The sequence below is a fragment of the Micromys minutus genome (genome assembly GCF_963924665.1).
Source record: "Micromys minutus genome assembly, chromosome: 7".
In the NCBI taxonomy this organism is placed as follows: Eukaryota; Metazoa; Chordata; class Mammalia; order Rodentia; family Muridae; genus Micromys; species Micromys minutus.
Window position 1 is genome coordinate 35,305,990 of NC_137976.1, and position 23,873 is coordinate 35,329,862.

The window sequence follows — 23,873 nt, forward strand, 5'->3', positions numbered from 1 at the left end:
TTATGGCAAAAATGTAAGATAACACCCTTAACAATGTAAGTATGTTTTGTTGCACTGTTTTTAATTTTATGGTTAGAGATATGCAAAGAAATTTTTTTCAAGACTATATTTGAATACAATATTTTCCTTTTTTCTCTCCTTCCTGCAAATAGTCCCACATATCCTTATCTGTGTGTCTTCAAATTCATGGCATCTTTTTTCTTTTCAAAATTACTATTGCATATATACATATATAAATAGCATATCATGTACAATATCATTTATACTGTACAATTGTATATACTATACAATATATACTAATATAGTGATGTAAATGATATATGGTACATATTATATACCTGTTCAGTCTGTGGAATGTCTTTCATGTTTTCATGGCTGACCATGTGATACTGGCTAACCAATTGGTGTGCTCTTCTCTGGTGTGCCCCTCTGCTCTCAGCCTTCCTCACTTTCCTATAGTTCTTTGTGGAGGGCTGAGCCTCATGGGCTTTTCTCCATCCAGTTTGGCATGTTCGTTAATGTCATTCTTACTCACCTCACAATTTGTTGGCAAAGCTTCTTAGGCTTTATGGACATTGCCTCTGAATTTCTAAGGAGGCAAAACCTTACTGCAAAGTCCCCTATCTTCTGGTTCTTAAAATGAATCTGTCAGTTCTTTTTTCTTCAATGTCACCTTCCCTAGTCTTTGGTGCAGGAATGCTTTTAACAAAACAGTTATAACCAGAATAAATAAACTCAAGAATTTTTAAGCTAAGAGATTAGAAAATATGCTGCTCATTTTGTTAAGAAAGCAGATGCATATTCACATAGTTTTGTTTTTAGCAGTATCTACTAATACTATATATACAAATGGAAAAAACATGAATAGGTAGTAGGTGAAAGATGTTTTCACAAAAGTGCTATCAATATTCACCAGTAATTGATAAGGCTGAATCAATCTGCTCTTTCTAAGTTTTTATACATTTTCATTTCCTTAAACATTTTTTGATATTTGATAACAGTAAGCCACATTAAATTTGTTGTTTTATATATGAAAATGAGTTTATATTGGCAATATCATAGGATTCAATAAAATTTCTTCTCAATGTAGGAAGTGTGTGAGATAATCTATTTTACCATTGATCGAATCTGAATTATCAAATGCTAATTAAAATAAAAATTCAAAAGAATGACAAGAACTTCAAACCTCTAAAGAAAGAAATTGAGGAGGATATCAGAAAATGGAAAGATCTCCCATGCTCATGGATTGGAAAAATCAACATCTTAAAAATGGCCATCCTACCAACAGCAATCTACAGATTCAATGCAATCCCCATCAAAATTCCAACCCAGTTCTTCATGGAATTGGAAAGATCAATGTGCAATTTCATATGGAATAACAAAAGACCTAGAATAGCGAAATCCATCCTCAACAACAAAAAAACATCTGCGGGAATCACTATCCCTGACCTCAAGCTATATTACAAGGCAATTGTGCTGAAAACTGCATGGTACTGGTACAGAAATAGGCATGTGGATCAATGGAATAGAATAGAAGATCCAGAAATGAGCCCTCATGTATATGGTCATCTGATTTTTGAAAAGGAGCAGTAAACATTCAATGGAAAAAGGACAGCCTATTCAACAAACGGTGCTGGTTCAACTGGCACTCAGCATGCAAAAGAATGAAAATAGACCCTTTCTTATCTCCTTGTACAAAGCTCAAGTGTAAGTGGATCAAAGATCTCCACATTAAACCAGATACACTGAAACTATTAGATGAGAAAGTAGGGAAAACCTTAGAACACATAGGCACAGGAGAAAATTTCCTGAACAAAACACCAATGGCTCAAGCTCTAAGGTCAAAGATTAACAAATGGGACTTAATGAGATTGCAAAGTTTCTGTAAGGCTAAGGACATTGTCAAGAAAACAAAACGGCAACCAACAGAATGGGAAAAGATCTTTACCAACACCACATCAGATAGAGTCCTAATATCCAAGGTGTACAAGGAACTCAAAAAGCTAGACACCAGAGAATCAAATAACCCTATTAAAAAATGGGGTACAGAGCTAAACAAAACGTTTTCAGTTGAGGAACACCGAATGGCCAAGAAACATCTGAGGAAGTGCTCCACATCCTTAGCTATCAGGGAAATGCAAATCAAAACAACCCTGAGATTCCACCTCACACCAGTCAGATTGGCCAAGATCCAAAACTCAGATGACAGCAGATGCTGGCGAGGCTGCGGAGAAAGAGGAACACTTCTCCACTGTTGGTGGGGTTGCAAGCTAATACAACCACTCTGGAAATCTGTCTGGCGATACCTCAGAAAATTGGATATAGGACTACTTGAAGACCCAGCTATTCCACTTCTGGGCATATACCCCAGAGACACTTTAATACACAACAAAGATATATGCACCACAATGTTCATAGCGGCTCTATTTATAATAGCCACAAGCTGGAAGGAACCCAGATGTCCTTCAGCAGATGAATGGATACAAAAATTGTGGTACATATACACAATGGAATACTACTCAGCCACCAGAAACAATGACTTAACCAAATTCTTAAGAAAATGGCTGTATCTAGAGAATATCATCCTGAGTGAGATAACCCAGTCACAAAAGAACAGACATAATATGCAGTCACTGACAGTGGGATGCTAACCCCAGAGGCTTGCACTCCCCCAGAAACAACTCACAGACTGTATGAAGTCCAAGAAATAAAGAAAACAAAACAAAACAAAAAAAAATTTACAAAACAAGAAAACTTTAACTATTTCCATGTTACATTTTGTTTTACATGTACTTTAGCTCATTGTAACTATTAAGTTTTCAAGGCATACAACCAAACCTTGAAAAAAATCAAGTACTGACTAAAAAATATATTCATATAGTTTTATATAAAAATTATATTAAAATCTGTAAAAAAGTACTGACAAAATTTTATAATTTTAAGCAAAAAATGTTTAAAATCTGTATATTTATCTTTGTTTTGTAAAATAAAGTTGTTTAAAAAAACAACAAAAAATGCAAAAGAATTATCTGATAATTCTCATAAACATAATTAATACCCATACTATTATATGCATTAATAAAATATACCTATATGTTAAAATATTATAATTGATAAAAGTTTAATAAGATGAAGAATCAATTGCATCTAAAATATCTAAATAATTTCACTGGATTAAATACTTTTATTTGTAACTGTCTTTTAATATTTTGGATTTAGAAAGCAAGTGAGCTTATGTAAAACCAGTTGCAATAGTTTTGTTAGTAATAATTAGTTGTTTAATAAACAATGCCCAACAGATTGACTTCATTCTATAGGGAATTTTTGGTACCATTAAGGGATTTTTGGTATTAAATTTAAAACAGAATTGAAGATGATAAATAATAAATGTTCCCTATCAACCTCTTTGTTAAAGAATATTGACACGAGCACAGTTATTGCTGAAACTTGAGTATCTTCATGGAGATTTAAGCTCCATAGCACCTATGCTTGCAGATAATTTCACAGGAATTCAGTGAGAAAATAATATTTTTCAAAGTTTGCCATATGTCAGTAAATGCATGGAAATGATATTGTATAAGTGTCTTTTTAGGTGAATTATCTAATAAGTGGGGCAAGGCAGTCCGGAAAAGGTAAGTGAAATATTCCTTTATTTTGTAAATGTTCTCCAGATTGTTGTCACTCACAACAATGTGTTTATACACCTAAGATGTGAGCTCAATCATGTGATTTTGTAAGCATTTATGTGGTTAGCCTCTATGCTGTGATTCTTATTAAGTAGAATTGCTGGTTCCCGGTACCACAGGGCTGTGTGGCTTCTGATGGCATACATGTGTACTCACCCAGTTAATGGATTTCTTGGGAATATGAAAAGAGGAAGAGTCCCTCACAACAGCAGAATCTGTTTCATATTAACTGCTTAGCAGATATAAAACAAATGTTATATTATGCCTTTTATGTAAGACAGTGGAACATTTAATAATTTTTTTAAGTTTACCTGCTTCTCGGCTAATGTTTCAGCTGCCAATAAAACTCTAAGAAAATCTTCTGTTTCCTATTTCCAGAAAGAAATAAGGAGAACAAATTTCATGGAGTTGTTTTTCTTATTAGGTTGAGATGAAGAAGCATAAAATACCCTTCACAAATTTTTATATATTTTCTCAGTTTGTCTACATATTTTGTTTCCCCAAGATACCGTCTTGCCTATTCTTAGTCCAATTATGCTCATTTACTGTTACAGAAATACGGTTGGTCCTTACTTGAACTTTCTCCCAGCTGTAGCATATAGAATCTGGCACCACTGCCCTGGCTGGTTATTCTCATGGGTATTCACGGCTTGGTGAATTTTTTTCTGTGGATATTGTAGATTAGCTATACCTAAGCAAGTTCTACAACATTGATTATTTATATAAATATAGTTTTTATAACTTATGCAGAATGCAAATGATGAGACACTGGTCATGTGCTCCATGATATTCAACAGCACCTGTAATTTCCAATTTCCCTCAAGCAATTAGAAGCTCAGGAAACACTGTGACATTATTTTAATTTCTTTAAAATCATGTACAACTGAAATACTAAAAATTATTCTTAATCGACTGGACAGTTTTCTGTATTGGCATGTTTGAATAGTTTCTTAGATCTATCATAATATGTAAAGAAGGCATATACATCTCAGTGTATGTGTGTTTCATTTAAAACAAGTGTGAATGATACATTATGAATACATATGAGTACTCAGCTCTTTGTGACAAAATTTATAATATTTTAATTTGAGTGTGTTTAATCCCATAAAAATTAATGCTTTTTTACATGCTTTTTTGTTGAAGAAACTTGAAAAGACTTACTTGAAAAGTGTGTTTGGTTATTCCACTTCTGGGCATTTACCCCAGAGATGATCCAACATACAACAAAGATACATGCACTGCAATGTTTATTGCAGCTCTATTTATAATAGCCAGAAGCTGGAAAGAACCCAGATGTCCTTCAGTAGATGAATGGATACAAAAATTGTGGTACATTTATACAATGGAGTACTACTCAGCTATCAGAAACAATGACTTAACAAAATTCGTAAGAAAATTGATGCATTTAGAGAATATCATCCTGAGTGAGATAACTTAGTCACAAAAGAACAGACACAATATGCAGTCACTGATAATGCGATACTAACCGCAGAAAGCTCTGAACACCCCAGAAACAACTCACAGACTGTTCAACAAAAAATATATTTTAATTAAAATAGAACTGTATCACATCCCCCTTTCCTCCCTATAGCCCCTCCTAGTTTCTCTCCTATCCCCTCAAATCAATAGCCTCTTTTCCTATATTATTATTACATATATACATATGTGTATGTATATGTACCCACAAATACTTAATTACAACCTTAAAAATGTATTTGTATACTTTTATGCAAAAATGCTTAAAATTGTACATTTATCTTTGTTTTTTTAAATAAGAAAATATATTTCATATTTGCAAATATATATGTCATTTGAGATACTTTTCACTAAGCATGTAACCAATACGCAATTTCTTTTAGCATTTAGACCTTTAGAAAAATTTTAAACATCTCTCTTGTGTTAGTCCCTTAGATGTGAATTCTTTTAGCTTCCTGCTCATCTTTGCAGTGTTCATTTAACCTACAAATATTTACTCAATCTAGAATTGCATGTTGAGTTTTGCCACATTAACTGTGATGCTTTATTGAACTTGGTTGTATTCTTGATGAGAAATTGCAACAAATCTTTTTTGTCATATTGTGTGTAGTTCATGTGTCAGTAAAAATAAAAGAAAATTGTGTTTGTTCATATATATATATATATATATATATATATATATATATATATATATATATATATATATATATATATATATTTAAATCAGGTAACATTTGAAAAGAATAGAAAGAGTAGAAATATTTTAAATTGCCATCTTTTTACCGTACCTGGTTATTATTTAGAATGAAAGATTTGTCAATATAACTAATACCTAAAGTGCAGTCCATTTTCCTCCCATATAAGAATATTTGAATGATATATATGACCTAAAAATAGAATGATGTGTTTTGAGAAGGTAAAGAGAAACATCAGGGGAGGAGAGAAAACTGGAGAGTGTCAACATGTTCAAAATCCATTTTAAATGAGAGTCAAAATGTCATTATATAAAACAGTATTTTATACAAGAGACTTTTTTCAGCTTGGGCTTGTTTTAAAAATATTTTAGTATAGTCTATTTTCCCTTTTGCCATTCTAAATTTTATATAAAACATAAATGTGTCTAGGTTAAACATAATCTAAGTATATATTAAATTATAAGGTCATGGGAATAAATGTCTATGATGTCCTCAGTAGTTCTCAGCTATTTGCACAGTATAAAATGTATGCATCAACACTGTTCACAAAATGTTCCCTATTTCAGGAAAGCTTTGAAAGCAGAAAGAGTTTGTTCTGACATGTGTGAATGTGGACTGTGACCTGGTACTACTCTCACAGATTCTTAGTTATGTTTTCTTTGTCTCATCTCTCTTTGCAGTGAGCATATTGAGGAGCTGTAATGGAGGTGAACAGCACCCTTCTGACTGAGTTTGTTCTCAGAGGAATAACAGATCGTCCAGAGCTGCAAGTCCCCCTGTTCCTTGTGTTCTTCTTCATCTATGTCATCACCATGGTGGGCAACCTTGGCTTAATCTTTCTCATCTGGAAGGACCCCCATCTTCACACACCTATGTACCTTTTTCTTGGAAATTTAGCCTTTGCTGATGCTTGTACTTCATCCTCAGTGACACCAAAGATGCTTATGAAATTTTTAAATAAGAATGACATGATATCCATGGGTGAGTGTTTTGCCCAATTTTATTTTTTTTGTTTCAGTGCAACTACTGAAATTTTCCTCCTGGTAGCGATGGCTTATGACCGGTATGTAGCCATATGTAACCCTCTGCTCTATCTAGTGGTGATGTCCAACAGAGTCTGCACTGTCTTAATCAGTTTATCATACATAATTGGTTTTCTAAATCCTATAGTTCATGTAGGATTATTATTTAGATTAACATTCTGTAGCTCTAATGTTATTGATCATTTCTACTGTGAAATCATGCCACTCTATGCAATTTCTTGCACAGACCCATCTCTTAATGGATTGGTGGCTTTTATTTTTGCTTCTTCTATACAAATCAGTACCTCTGTGACCATTGTAGTCTCTTATGCCCGTGTCCTATTCGCTGTCCTGAACATGAAGTCTAAGAAGGGCAGAAGAAAAGCTTTCTTCACCTGCAGTGCCCACCTTCTCTCTGTCTCTTTGTTCTATGGCACCCTCCTCTTCATGTATGTGAGCCCTGGGTCTGGGTCAGGTAAACAAAAGGATAAAATGTACTCTTTGTTCTACACAGTCGTGATCCCTCTGCTAAATCCTTTTATTTACAGCTTAAGGAACAAAGAAGTTTTGGGTGCTCTGAAGAAACTCATAAAATGATAGCTATATTTAAAAAATTTTCAATTTTTATAGTTTTTTCTCCTTCAGTGCATCATAATTCTTAATTATGTGTTTTGAACATAATAGAAATTTTGCTTATTCTTGGACTACACACCCCTGTCTAATTATGTAATTATGATTAAAATATCAACCCAACATCTTGAGTCACTCATGATTATATGTTGATTTATGTATTTTTACTTTAAAATTCTTTTAATCCATAAACACTGTATTTCTGACTTTTTACCTACTGTTATAACTCTCTTTCTCCTATTGGGTCCCCTTTTCTACCATATAAATGTGGGCTTTTGCTTTGTTTTATTGTATCTTGTTTTGTTGTGTTTGGATGTCATCTCTTGGAGAAAATAGCTAGGAGGTGTTAGGGGAGAGAACACTGTGGTCTAAATGTATCATTTGATAGAATAATCTTTTTCAATAATTGAAACAGAAACTCTTTCTTTCCAAATATATACATCCTAAAACTCTTAATTTTGTATTATTGAAAGTTCCCAAAGCCTTAGTTATATGAGAGATACACCCTTCTCACTTTCACACAACCCACAAAGAGAGATAGGGAGATCTTGTGTGTGAGAGAATTTAAGAGAGAGAGGTTGAGGTGGAGGTCATTGAGTTCTTGGTGCCCCAAAGAGACATAGACAGAGACTAGATGAAGCAGAAATTCTCAGTGGCTAAGTGGTTGAGAATGGTTGAGTCTGCTTGTTGAAATGGAGCTCTGATATTCTGGAATAGCAGCATATTCTTTGACAGCTTCAACATCTCCCCAACCCCATCCAAGTTTTAATACATACTCATTAATTGCTTTCTTTAGTACAATAAGAAACTCCACCACCCCACAGTTTTCAGATATTGTAAAACTCTCTTAATTTATTTTATTGAACATGCTCATAAATACTCTTATTACAAACCTATTTTCCTCTTCTTATTCTTGAGGAAATTTTGTCCCAAATCTCCTATTTAGAAAATGTGTGTAATTATGCTGAAGAATGAAAAATGAAGCATCTGAAATGACTTTTTTGGAAATTTAAGAGTAGTCTTAATGAGCTAAATATTTCTGTAATACCTACAGAAGATACTCAAATTTATTGACTTAAAAATCAAATAAAAAGATCAATGGAAAGCTTTTTAGATGAATCAGAAGTGAGCTACCTGCTCTAAGCCTGCAATCTAAATAGCAAGCCCAGGACTCCCAAGTTGGAAGAAGAGAAATGGCTCCAGGTGGCCTTCCCCTGACCTCCACCTGAAACCATGGTATGTCGCCTCCATCAATAAAAAATAAATGTTAAATATGTTAAAAATTTATTGGAGCATAAATAGAAAAACTGTAAATTTTATAGACATCTATCATTTATTTTAAAACAAATACTGCACCTCTCAGTCCTGACTTGCAGATCCTAGTTGATTATAAATATTATCTATATTTGAAACCTTTATGAGGCTATTATACAAATTTTTCCTTCTTTAAAGTAAGGATGAGTCTGTCAGGCAATTATGGAAGGGTGTGGCATTTTGTCTTTTTGGTTATATTGAATAGTAAGTTTTTACTATGTACAGTAATAGAAATATGTCTATATATACATTGCATTTTATGTCCCACCTTCTGAGTAAATTTGAAGTTTCTCTTGAGTCTTATAACCCTCATCCATAGAGGCCAGACTGGCTCCACATATGCTTCTTCCTTAACTGTCTCATTCATTCTGGTGTATGGAGTTTAGTCTGAGCATGTTGCTTTTTGTGAGTGAAGACATATACCAAATTTACCAACTGAACAGTGTAAAGGCACTGTTGTTCAGTAAATTTGCAAGTCTTATGGATTCACCTTAGGCATTTGATGAATGTTAATAATGACTTTGTTACCTGTATACATCCTCTGTTCTATAAAACCCTGTAAAATTTACAGCATGACTCACTCGGTGCATATTTTCTTAGTCATTATTGATCTAGTGCAGGAAAGAAGATAAAACAAAGGCAGGGAATTCATATATCAGGTGGAAAAATATTTTGAAAATATCTCACAGTAACAATTTATTATCCTTTATTTGATTTTTTGGTATCTTTTGGTATCTTTATGGTATCTTTTGACTTATAAAAAGTTTTAAGGTTTATGAGGTCTCATGTATTAATTGTTGATTAGTACTTGAGCCACTGGTGTTCTGTTTAGGAATTGTCTCCTGTGACAATTAATTCGAGGTTGTCCCCCGCTTTCTTTTCTCCTAGGCTTAGGGTATCTAATTTTATGTTGAAGCCTTTGATCCACTTGGACTTGAGTTTTCTGCAGCATGATAAATGTGACTCTATTTGCATTTTTTATATGTGGACATACAGTTTGACCAGCACCATTCATTGAAGATGCTCTCCCTTTTTTCATTGTATAGTTTTGGCTTCTTTGCTAGAATTCAAGTGTTTATAGGTGTTCAACTTTATGTCCCAGTTTTCAGTGTGATTCTAATGATCAACCTGGCTATATCTATCCCAATACCTTGCAATTTTTAATTACTATTGTTCCTGTACTGATACCTCTAGAAGTTCTTTTATTGTACAAGATTGTTTTAGCTCAGTTGTTTTTGTTTTGTTTTTCCTTTATGATGTTGAAGAATTTTCTTTCAAGTTCTGTAAAAAAGTGTGTTAGAACTTTGATGGGAAATTCTTTGAATCTATGGATTGCTTTTACTAAGATGGCTGTTTTCACTATGTTAATCCTACCTATCTCTGAGCATGGGGGATTTTTTCATCTTCTGATATCTTCTTTCATTTTTTCAAGGACTTGAAGTTCTTGTTATACAGAATTTTCACTTGCTTGGTTAAAATTATGCCAAGAAATTTTATACTATTTATGGCTATTGTGAAGGATGTTGTTTCTCTAATTCCTTTCTCAGCCTGTTTATTGTTTCTTTGAAGGCATGCTACTGATTTCTTTAAGTTAGTTTTGTACCCAGCCATGTTTCTGAAGGTATTAACTGTGGTTCTTCTCAGGCAGAATATTTGGGGTCAGTTATGTATACTATTATAACATAATATAGTATTTTCTAGTTCCAGTCTCTTACCTGAAATTTTATGATTTTATTTTGTTATTGTGTACCACATTGTCATTGTCAACTTATCTGCTGTAGACATTTATGTTGCTTACATTTCATATCTGTTTTGAATAGAGCCACAGTGAGTACAGTTGAAGACTTTCTGTGGCATAGAATGTTGAGTACTTTGGGCTTATGCCAAGAAGTGGTATATTTGTGCTGTGCTAAGTTTACTGATTTCCATTCCTCAAATGTGCCACCTAGAGTTTGTCTATGTTACTACTATAGTCATTATACATGTCTCTGTTACACACACACACACACACACACACACACCCCTTCATGAAAACACTCTAGTTTGTAGAATGATATATGAAGTATATACTGCACTGAGTGGTAACTGCAGCACAGAGAGCTGAGGGAGGCAGAACACAACTGTAATGCCTATGTCATACAGGGAACAGTAGGTTACAAATTTTTATAGGCATAATTAATTAATGCTCAATTAACAAAGAGCACCACTAGCAGCCCAAGTATAAAGAATAACAGATTGTTCAGTGATCCCTTGTAAATGGGACATCAAGCAGTATTACATTCCTTCTTCATGAGGATGGGTATCATTGTAGAAACTGGAGGTGAGAGACATTGTAGAAAAGAGAGGTAAAAAAACAGACACAGTAGATAACTACTAACTACAAGAAAAGTGCCTGCACACAATATGACAGTTATACATGTTAATTCACAAATCTTGTGATAACACACCCTATGCATTTTATCATAAGGCCACACAAAATCCCAGTACAAAGGGGAGTGGGTAGGCATGATGTCCCACCCCTATCTGAAGAGCTATTCCTGATTGATAACTTTCAAAGAAGGGGTAACTAGTTTGTGTGTGTGTGGACATAATAAGCCTAACACATTTACAGTGTGGCCCCACAGCTAAGAATATATTGGCTACCATAGTAAAACACAATGAGTGTTTTTGAAATAGTGAGAACACCAACTTGAGTGGGATGTTACGAGAGTAGATCTAGTGGAAGATAGGTGTAAGAGGTGAAAATATTCACATACAATGATCAAGAGATATTATTTGATGGTTCACTGGCATGGTTATTTTTAGTTTAGGGGTGAGAAAGAACATCATGGCAGTAGCAAGTGGGAGAGGGAAACCAATTATTTCATCTTGCCAAGAAATACAAGAGGAGATGTTAACAGAGTCTAGAACTACTTCAAAATTTCTTCCATAAAACATTTTCTTACCCCCCACTTCCTAAAATCTCTACAATTTCCACAGAACAGTATTATATGGACTTCAAGGCTTCATGAAAATAGCTTTAGGGGAATATCTAAGATTCATACCATAAATAAATCTTACAAGTAAATATAAAATAAAAATAATATTAATTTTTATATTCCCAATCTCATCCTAGCTCTGTATCAGGAAACCTGCTGTGGTCTTTATTTTCTCTCTGACCCCATCTTTAAATATCAAAAAGTCCTTTCCCCTCTATCTTTTTTTCTTCATCTCATTTCAGTTATTCACCCTTCAATACCACCAGGCAGTACTCGTAAACCCATCAGCTGAATAGGTCAGGAAAAGAATACAGGCAACACACAGACATCACATTCTCCAAAAAATCCAGAGAACAAGCAGGAACCAAGGGGAAAAACCCACACACACCTAACAAAGACAAATCCAATCTGCAATCATCCCAATCCCAGATGTTAAGACATCAGCAGAAAAACATATTCAACACCATCTGGTAATGGGCAAAGAAACATCATGGTGGCAGTGCTGTCATTATATCAGTAAGGGGCAGAGCAGTCAGCAATGGTTAGTTCATCCTAGCTTGATGCCTGGCTTGGTAGCAAAAGCTATTTTATGCCTATGACACATAAAATCCAAATCCAGGCAATACACATTGGAGGAGGAAGATAGAAAGAGACCTGCATTCTGAAATGCCACCCTGTGTGGTCAGGGGAAAATATCTACAGACATGTCTATAGACCCACAAAGCCTAGCCTAGCACCACAAAGTACATGGAGGGAGAGGAAGGCAAATTTGGAGACTACCATACTTCTTACAGACCTGGCCTCCAGCCTACAGGCTGCCAGAGAACCATTTGATGCCACAGCACGCAGCTATGCAGCACAGCCCCAGGGGCCTGCCAGCTCAGCTACCATTCAGGCCCAGATCTTGGTGTCTGAATTGGTCCACCCCCAAAGCTTTATCATCTGCAGATGGTTGTACCACATGGAAGGGCTGTTTCGAAGCTGCAGAATCTACATGACACAGGGCAACAACAGGATTACTGGGAGGAGTACTGATGAAGGTACAGTATTGATGATGTCACAGAAGCCAGAGATGAAAAAGATTCTTAGATAAGTGCTCTACAATGAGGAGAGGGAGCTTGTAGAGCACACTTCCAGCAAAAAGACAGAACATCAAGTGAGAGAAGGGATGGCTGTCCCACAGCAAAAAACTCTGACACATAATTGTTCCTGTTTGAGAAAGAACTGCGGGGTCAGGAATGGAGCAAATCCTGAGGAAGGGAAGGTCCAACAATAGGGCCAAATTGGATCCAGCTCACAGGGAGGCCCCAAGACCTGACACTATTACTGAGGCAATAGAGTGCTCACTAAAGGACCTATTATAATTGCTCTACAAGGGACCCAGTAAGTAGAAAGAGGCAGGGACACCTGTGACAATCTGTAGTAGACATGATCACACTGACCTGGGCCATGTGGGGAGGAGAAAGAAAAGGAAATGGAAAAGAAGGGAACCAGGATCAACAGCCAGGAGGCCAAGGTGACAAAACCTGGGTAACTGTAGGTTTGTAGGATCTAGATGGCTGTTGGCTGTAGGGAAGCATTAAGGCACTTCCCTGGGGATGAGAAAGCACAGTCTGAGATGTGGGGGAAGCCAGATCTCACTTGGGGGTGTGTGTTCCTAGGCCTGTGACAAGGCAGTGGTTATGGGACTTTCTGACTCTTGGATATCCAGGCTCTGTTGGGAGTTGCAGAATTGCAGAGAATAGAGTTGGGGGCTTGTGGACTAGGAACAGCATTTAGTCCTGAGCTGGCGTGGGAAAGGACGCCCCAGCTTGTCTCACAGTGATTGTCCTTGGCTTGGTGGAAGTAGGCTTGGTGGCAGTGTAACTGGGAATGCAGAGAGGCCTTCTACAGGAGATAAGGCTACGGCTCCATAGAAGAATGCTGCCTTTAGGCTTCCCGTGGAAGATCTTGATAGAAGAGACAGTCCATGGTTCTAAGCAGTTTATTGTTATGGGGGAATATTGGTGTGTAAAGTCGTACCTCACTTTTCAGGGTGGGCCTGAGATTAAGTATCTTTTGCATAGAGCAATGCCTGGGAAGGGAAGCTCATGGTCTAAGTCCTGTGGACCTCTAGGTACTTTATTATCATGGAGAACTCTTTTATAGGCCTAAGTGACCATAGGACACATTTCTTTTATATGAGAAGAATGACATGTGTTCCAATTCAGGAGTCTGGCAGGGATCTGGGAGTCACCTAAGCCTCAGGTATGTGTTCATCAAGTCTATGGGTCTCAACCTTCTTTACCTTACCAAACATCATGGTATGGTTTTTTTCCCAGGTAACCAAAATGTCTGGATTACATAGGAAAGAACTTCTGGGAGAAGGGCATCTCAGCTCCCTGGCTTGAGAGTTCAGGATAGAGGGTTGGTATGACAGTCATACCCTGTACCGTGTAACAGAAAGACTGAAGAGTTCTGGGATAACCTGGTGGCCAGCTCCATTTGAATATGTTAAATAGGCATATATATATATATGCACACATCTACACATATGTTATATATACATTATATACAATATAATATAGCATATACTATACATATACACATATATAATCTGAGGGAATAGGAACATGAGTGAGAGTGATATATGATGTAAAACTCACAAAGGATCAACAAAAATATTCTGTAATTCTATAAAACATTTATTATGTTTATATACAACAACTATATAATTATATATATTAATATTATAATATATTAAATATTATATATAATATATTTTAGGGGGAAAAGATAAAGGTAAATTTGGGGGAAATTTTTTCTTAGGTGTTGTGATGAATAGGAATGGCCCGCATAGACTTATGTGTTTGGTTTTGTCCATAGGAAGTGACACTATTTGGAACTAAGGTGGAGAGAGTGATTGTGAGAGGGAGCACCTTCATGGAAGCAAGTTGAGGGGGAGGAGAGAGGGGAGTTGTGGGGAGGGTATCACATTTGAAATATAAATACAGAGAATATCCAATAAAAGTGAAAAAAAAAACAAACAAGTGTAGCCTTGTTGGAGTAGATGTGGCTTTGGAGAAAGTGTCACTGTGGGAGTCATCTCTGAGGTCTCATATGCTCAAGCTATGTCTAGTATGGAACATGATCTTCTACTGCTTGTGGATCAAGGTGTAGACCTCTCAGCTTCTCCAACACCATTCCTGTTTGTACACTGCCATGCTTCCCATCATAATGGAAATAGACTAAACTTCTGTAACTGAAAGCTAGTCCCAACTAAGTAATTTTCTATGTAGGAGTTGCTGTGTTATGGTGTCTATTCTCTTAGTAAAACAGGTGTACATTGAAACTGTTAGGTTCATGTTCTTGGTAGTTGGGGAAAGAAAATCCCAATACCAAGGAAAAAAGAAAGGAGATTTTATTCTTGGGAAGATTTTAGAATTGTGGTGCATTTGGTGGGTGTTGTAGAAACCTAGTACAGAGGAGATTTCCTGGAACCTATGCAGGTGGTCCTGATGAGGATTCCTTATAATGGGAAAAATAGAATTTCAACAGCCATTTCTCAAAGACAGGCAAAGTTTACACTGGCAGAACTGGGTGACATTCAATTAAGTTGCTTGCCAGGAGGTTCCCAAAATTATTCCCCAAACAACCCAGGTTTGTGCTAAGCAAAAGTTTGCTTCTTTGAAACTGGCAGCCAGGCCACATTGCTGAAGACAACATCCACACAATTCAAAGATGATGGATGTGTTGAACTGGTGTCTATGTGGGTCCTTCTCCACATTCTAGCATGTTTGGTGCAAAAAGGTATTCTGCAGGTTCCTGAAAGAAAACTGGACACCCCCTATTCACAAAACCTTTGACCTATAATCTGTTCTGCCTGTAAAATATGCTAGGGTAATTATGGAGGAGAATTTGTAGGAGTTGCCGGTTATAGTTTTATTTGACTTAAGACCCACTCCAGGGCATGAAACCCATTCTTGACACTATTTGGGTAATCAAGAACCAGATGCTAGATAGCTCAAAGAACAAACATGGCTGACAAACACACAAAACAAAACAACTAAAACCAAACCAAACAAAAAAAAAAACAAAACAAAAACAAAAACAAAAAGACAGCAAAAACAATAAAATGAGTCTTTTTTTTTTTGTTGGTTAAAGCAGTATATTTATTAAAAGTTTTCAGGTAACATTTGATGCCCATAATTACATAGAACTCTGCCAACCTATTAGTTATTAGAAAGGCTTCAACTACTGTTATTGATACACATATACAGTGATATTTATTTAATAATATGATTTAAGTAGGGGGCTTAATTTTTTTATAACTGAGTATGATGTTGGCGGTGTTGATGGTGGTGATTGTGTGTGTGTGTGTGTGTGTGTGTGTGTTTGTGTGTGTGAGTCTGTGTGTTTGATGGCAAATTTACAGGCCAGAGGCCATGTATTTTGTTGTTGTATTTACATTGTGTGATTTATATACGGTGTATATTTGTGTATGTGTTGTGTAAATATGTGTGTTTGTATGATAAAATGAGTCTTAGTGTTATTCTGCTATACTAATAGAGAAGTGGCTTATCCAGTTATCATCCGAGAAGCTTCCTACATAGAAGATGGAAATAATACACAGGTAGACATTAGGCAGAGAGTCTAAATTGGAAATCTCCATCAAATCCCTCCTGTCAAAGGTCAAAGAATGTTTGAAATAACCATGCAGTAAGCTATTCTATAGTATGTGTACATATGTGCACACATTTATTCTCATATATGTATATATATATTTTTAAGTGGAGTTAATCTGCATGTAGGATTATGCTACTTACAAAAGTGTTACAAGTAAAAGAGACCAGTGCAAGGGGTGGGGTATTTCCTCTTAAATTTTTGGTTAGGCGGCATATTCACAGGCAGACATACACGGGCACATTCACACATACACACACACAGACATACATACATACACACACATACACATAAATACACCCATACATGTATGCACACATAAACACATAAAATAACCTCATGGAAACATCTTAAGTTCTTAGGAAAGGATGCTTTCTCATATTTGGTTTAAGGTTAATATTAAGATCAATACTATTTTAAGTTTACATATTGATGAAATAATTATATAATATAATCATGTATAGTGTATTCATGCAATTATATGAGTTACTGAAAAGAAGCTTGAAATATAGATTGCACACATACATATTCTGTGAGCAATGTGCACTTATTACATGAAGTAAATGTTTTACTTTAAACAGAATATCTGAGCACCAAATATGAAATCTATATTTTCCTGCTATTATGACAGATATATTTATATTTTCCACTTGTAACCATTAAATAACAATGCATTTAAAGTGGTAGAACATATTTTGGAGAAGATAAATATATTTTAAACAAAAGATTTGTACAAACTTAGTATTTTTTTAGGGAATATAAATTTAAAGCACTATTAAAATTTACACATTTCATATATAAAATCTGTCTGTAAACACTAGAATTAGGGTTACAGAAGGATTTTATTGGCTGATTTAATTTTTATCTATCTGTGTGGATTTAAAATAACACATAATTGAAAATTTTAAAGTGCCCATTAATTATTTATAAATATTTAATATTTTTATTACAATTGTGCAGACTAAAGATTACATTTTGTTATTTAACATTATATCAGCTTACTGTATTTGATAACAGGATCAGAAATTTTGATGTATTCAGTAAATGAACACCATTTTCTCCCTGAAAACATTTATGACTTTATGATTTTTCTTAGAGCACCTAAAACTTCCTTGTTTCTTAAACTGTAAATGAAGGGGTTTAGTAGAGGAATCACAATGGTATAAAACAGAGAATACATTTTACTCTTATATTTACTTGGTCCAGACCCAGGACTCACGTACATGAAGAAGAGAGTTCCATAGAACAAAGAGACAGAGAGCAGGTGGGCACTGCAGGTGGAGAAGGCTTTTCTTCTGCCCTGCTTGGACTTTGTTCTCAGGATGGAAAAGAGGACATGGGCATAGGAGACTGCAATACTCATGAAGGTAATAGCTTGTATTACGGCAGCAAAAATAAAAACCACAAATGCATTAATAGATGGGTCAGTGCAAGAAATTGTGAAGAGTGGCAGGATCTCACAGTAAAAGTGATCTATTATGTTGGACTTGCAGAAGGTTAATCTAAATAATAATCCTACATGAATAAGTGGATGCAGAAAACCAATTACGTATGAACCACTTATCAGGCAAGTGCACACTTTGTTGGACATCACCACAAGGTAGAGCAGAGGGTTGCATATGGCTACATAGCGGTCATAGGCCATAGCTACTAGGAGGAAACATTCTGTTGTTGCACTGAATCCAAAAACATAATATTGGGCCATGCATTCAAAGAGGGAAATCATCTTACCATTGTCTAAGATGTTGATAAGCATCCTGGGTGTCACTGAGGATGAAGTGCAGGCATCAGCAAAGGCTAAACTTCCAAGGAAAAAGTACATGGGAGTGTGAAGATGGGGGTCTTTCCAGATGAGAAAGATTAAGCCAAGGTTGCCCACCATGGTGATGACATAGATGAAGAAGAACACCAGGAACAGGGGAACTTGCAGTTCTGGAAAATCTGTTATTCCTCTGAGAACAAACTCAGTCACCATGGTCCTGTTTAACTCCATGACATCAGCTCAGGCTTTTCACTGAAAGAAGGTTTAGATGAAGGAAGTAGTACCAAGTTTCAAGCAAGATACAATTGATATCCATATCACATCTTTTCTCTCACATGCTAGTCAATCAAACATTATTGGCAAATGGTAGGCAGGAGTAGCTGCAGTAGTCAATTCAGCCTCTTTACAGACAGCCCAAAATATTGAGCAATTTTTCTGTAGATTCAATATGAAGATGAACTTTCATAAAAACAATATGGTTTAGGTGAATTAATAATTTTACATAATTTTTGATTTGATTTAAATAATTTTAAGAAGTTAGGGCAACATTTAGAAAGTTTAAGGAGATGGTTTACTACAACAAAGTTAGAACTAAGAATAGAATGTGCCCCTTTACTTGTTGTGAGGGCAGCATAAGTTAGAAAAGGAGAACAGTGAGTTTCCATGCTTTACAACACACCATTGAACTTGGAATGGAAAAATAAGCTAGGGATAAGTTAGTGATCCACAAAATGTTCTTTGTTCGGTGTTTCTGAGTCTTGTGATCTATGGATGTGGCCATAGCATTCTGTGTGCACCATGAAAACATAGGGTTATGATAAATAGTAAATAATTATGTTATGAATATAAGATTAGAACACAGATAATTAGCCAGTTTAGCTGATCAAGACCTCAAAAATAAGATGTAAGATTTATGACGATTTGTTTCTTGGTAAATGCAAATTTTTGTCACCTATGCATAGGACAAAATTGCTACCATAGACTGGCTTGCTTAAGGTTTGTTGATCAATGACAAAAGAGTTATTGCTTTTGTTATGATGAACTTGTGGAGAGAAAGATAGATGGTAAATGTTCAATGAGGTATGAGTTTCAAGAGAAAAATACATACATAATCAATAATTCTGTTGTGATTTAATGTTGACTGATGATTTTAATCTGTTTTTGAAAAATATGTTTTTGTGGTTATTAGTTTTAGAGAATATGTAAGTTGTGGCTACATATTTTCTTTTTCTTACATTGGTAATCCTTTTCTTATGTAAAGAATATTGTCTTTGTATATAAAAGCTAAAAGAAAAAACATAAATGTGTTAGAGGCAACTTATTGGAGTTTTCTCCATCTACTGAATATGTATATGTGTATTATATCTTATATGTAAAACTTCTCAGAGCTTTGCTATGTCCACCCAAAGTGTGAATGTGTGTGTGTGTGTATGTATGTATGTATGTATGTATGTATTTACATATGTATATATATTTATGAATATGAAAGAACTTGTTGAAGCTTGTCTTGTTTTTGCCTCTCTCTCTCTCTCTCTCTCTCTCTGTGTGTGTGTGTGTGTGTGTGTGTGTGTGATTTTTTTTCTCATTCTTTCCTTTTCTCCAGTTGCTGGCTGCCATCAGCAGAGGTCTTAATCAGCTATTATGGGTACCGGCCCCCAGTAGCTGACTCTGCCTCATGTCAGCTTACTCTCTGGAGTTGACACTGACTTTCAGCAACATATGAATATGGGATATTTCTGCTTCACAAAATCATCCGACATACAAAGATTTAAAAACTGATTTTGAGATATAGGTAATTTCAATGATAAGTTTTCATAAGAGATATTAAAGAATACCTTAAAGATACCAATAAGGTCATACAATATAGTCATAGGCACTCTAAGTTTTATAGATATAGTGTTTTATACAAAATGAAAAATCAAAATCATTTAATGCATTATACAACACAGTGACTTTAAACAGTACTGATAAAAGTAAAAAATGAATAATCAATTTCTAAGCCACTTTTTATGTTCTTTATACTGACATAAGCAGAGAGAACTTTAGATTTAAAAGACAAACAAAAAGATATTTTAAAACAATAATAAATAAAACTTTTATTTCAAATAAATATTTGTAATTTCCCCAATAAAATTACTCTGAGCAGGCATTAGTTCCTTCAGGAAACTAATTAGCATCATTTGTGTTATGACACTGTCTTTCTTACCTCATGACATAGGAGTGATGACTGAGATGATATAAGTAATATATTAGAATAGGAGTTTTAAGAAAAAAAGATACATGATCACACCAATACTGGCAATATTCTTGTATGTTAGAGATCAATGTAAGTGCTGTCATTACACTCGCCGGTTCAGAAAACCATGTAGCCAACAATATCTTTTAGTAGACTAACTACATATGCATTTAAAAAGAGTGTAGCAATTCTCCAGTTGCTTCTATAATAGTTACTGCAAGATGGATTACCAAAATTAGAATATAACAGTGCAAAAAATCCACAATCTACAACAAAAAACTTCATGCAAATAAGAAATGCTGAGTGGGTAAACATCTTCAACAGGGAACAGCATGAAGACTGAGAAGGCTGTTCTTTATGAAAGTAGAAATACATGTGTGTGTATACACATATATGTGCATAAAACATTTAAAGAAAAAAGCTATTAATTTGAAAGAGAGAATAGTGTAGGTAGTATATGAGAAGAAGCGGAAATTATGTAATTAAATAATAGTTATATTATTATATATCATATATAAAATAAAGAAAAACAAAAATTATAATAAAAAGAAAGTAGTCACAGTAAGAATTTTCAGCATTCTCATTATCTAAATTCCATTTAAGTGTTCAAATAGTAAAATTTGTACATAGAAAATTATATTTGTGAACACATTGAATATCTATGATAGATAAAAAAACTAAATGAACTCTCAAAAAACATTTGAAAGTTTCATAAAGTAGAAGATAAAAGATAAAGAATAGATTCTGCTGAGACTTCTGTAGAGGAAAGGGAACTCAAGTTGGCATTACAGTCTTTCCGTTAGTTATAGACATATTACAAATCATTATAGACATATAATATACTTCAGAAATTCAAATTTTTTGTGCTGATGATCTATCATAGAAAGAACAGCCCTAAGTGTCTAACTCTCCATGAGAACAAGGACAATTCATGGATTCACAGGCCCTTAGTTCTTATGAAAAAAAATCAGCAGTCTGGGTATTCTTCCCACTTATATTTGCCTTCTATATCATATTGATCAGTTCTTTATCAGCTTAGCAATATATTCCACAGCATATTCTGTGACTATTAGAACCATTTTCTCAATGAATAAATCCCTCACACTCAAACATACAATATAGAACTCTGAACAGATAGTTATTGAGAATAAGAGGCTAAACACAGTAACTTTGAGAGAGTAAAACATGTAGGTATGCCAAAGTATTTTTATGAATCAAATTATTCTATTTTTTATTGAGAATATAAAATCAACTTTGGAGTGTGATTGGGTATGGTAGCATATTAACTAAACAGTGAAGCTGACAGTGAGTCTAATAATTGTTCCATCAAAAGACATTTGAGAATACATCCTCATTTATTATCTTCCACAATTTCAGCAATTAAATTGACTCTTTAAATAGTGATTTTATCCTTTCTACATATTTTCAGTAACATTATATAAACCATGAACCTGGTAAGGACAGAACTGAGTGACCAAAGGTGTCACATACTTCTGAGAGATCCAGCCATTGGAAAAACTCTTTCTGATACTGAAAGATTTGAAATATTAGTAGTATAAAACATTTAATTAATAAATAATTAATTATCTTAATAATTTAATTAATAAATAGCATATTATCCCATTATCCTATAATTTCAGAAAAAGTGTATAATTTCAAATTCCTCTAATTAATTAATCTTGTTTTATATTTTAATTTTTTATGCAGTGTTGAACTCACCAAGAAGCATACTCTCAGCAATCTATAAGCGTCTCTCTTTTCATTGATTTCAATAGCAGCACAGCTGAAAGACTGATCTTACAATTGTTCATGCATTCACCATATTGACTTCAAATTTCTGGTCTACAAATATCTATGTGTGTACTCATAAAGATGAAGAGGATCACACAAAATGTTTCAGAGTATTTTTCCAATTACTACTGCTTTCTATTCCAATTTGTAGATAAATCCTCTTAATAGATATATTCCTTGTATATTGGCACTTTTATAAAACAATCTCTTAGTACGAAAACATTTTTTAAAAAGATAACTACATCCAAGTATAATGCTGCATCCTCACATAATTCCTATAAGAAAATGTATGGATGTAGTGAGATGTAAATCATCATTAGGAACTTTTAAGCTGAAGAACAAAGTTAGCATAGATAATTGTTCTCTTCATGGTAGTTTTTCTTAAGAGAAGTTTGGATTGAGTGAATCTTTTTCACATCTTAAATGCCACCTGTAATGTTCATAGTGAAGTCTCTTCAATGCCACTAAAAGTATCCCAGTAGAATAACCAGTCTCCAGATAGTATGCAAAAATTAAGAAGTTACTACTAGGGAACCTATTAAAAATATTTGTTTCCACATGTTTTATTTCTTTTGAACACAAAAGAATTACAAATTAATAACAATAAAAAGTGTATTTCATTGAAATTATTTTGATGTTTCAGAAGTAACTGACTTCCAGTTAAATTTAGCTTAGGATAAAATAACTGATAACAAGTTCTGGAGGGAATGTGGAACAAAGTGAACCCTCATTCACTATTGATAAGTTGAAAACTAATTCAACCTGTGTATAACTATAGATGTAGAGTTTAAGTGAATATTTTATGTCTGGGCTTTTAATGGTTCCTCCAAGAGCCGAATATTTTTCAATAAAAATTTCAACACCATACAGGAGAAAAAAAAAAAACCCTTCATTTGAGTTGTTTGGCATAGTTTTCCAAACAGTTTCCAAAATATTATGGGCCATTATAGAAATATCACTTTGCCTTTTGTTGCACCCAAGAAGTAGAACGTAAGCCCCTATCATTTGAGACTTCATGCCTGAGTTTGAATTGACCTGAAAGCCTCCTCCCTGAGAATAGATAGATATTCATGATTCCACATGGCACCAAGTATCCTTCAAAAGGTGGGAAGAAAACAATAATCCTACCTAAGAATGATGTCTACAAACCACACAATGACCAACCTTGAACTGTAACCATAAAGATGCAATAATAGCATGAATTCCTTGGCAGTACCCAATGTTTGCTAATTAAACTTAAGGCATGGTCAACAATGGAAAAACCATGCATAATACTGTAAACCTACCTAAATAAAAAGAGCCAGTGAATTCATAGTTCTTGAAGAAATACAGGAGAACACAAGTAAACAGGTAAAAGCCCTTAAAGAGAAAACAAAAATTCCCTTAAATAATTACATGAAAACACTACCAAATAAGAAAAGGAACTGAACAAATCCAATAAAATTGAAATTGAATGAACAAAAAAAAATCACAAAGGGAGACTATGTTGGAGATAGGAAACCTAGGAAAGAGATCAGGAGCCATAGATTCAAGTATCACAAATAGAATACAAGAGATAGAAGAAAGACTCTCAAGTGCAGAAGGTACCATAGAAAACATTGACACAACAGTCAAAGAAAAT

At 34.5% G+C, this 23,873-nt stretch overlaps 2 protein-coding genes across 2 annotated transcripts; one reads left to right on the top strand and one right to left on the bottom strand.

Moving 5' to 3' along the window:
* Nucleotides 1-6,558: 6,558 nt before the first annotated feature.
* On the top strand, nt 6,559-7,476 carry LOC308422540 (olfactory receptor 5AC1-like; the record flags this gene model as incomplete). The annotated part of the gene is made up of 1 exon (XM_080919177.1): nt 6,559-7,476. One exon carries the CDS (start codon nt 6,559-6,561, stop codon nt 7,474-7,476), a length of 918 nt encoding a protein of 305 aa, XP_080775303.1.
* A 10,059-nt stretch (nt 7,477-17,535) lies between these two features.
* LOC308422538 (olfactory receptor 5AC1-like) lies at nt 17,536-18,456 on the bottom strand (the record flags this gene model as incomplete). The annotated part of the gene is made up of 1 exon (XM_080919175.1): nt 17,536-18,456. The coding sequence occupies one exon, from the start codon at nt 18,454-18,456 to the stop codon at nt 17,536-17,538; it is 921 nt and encodes a 306-aa protein (XP_080775301.1).
* Nucleotides 18,457-23,873: the final 5,417 nt, after the last annotated feature.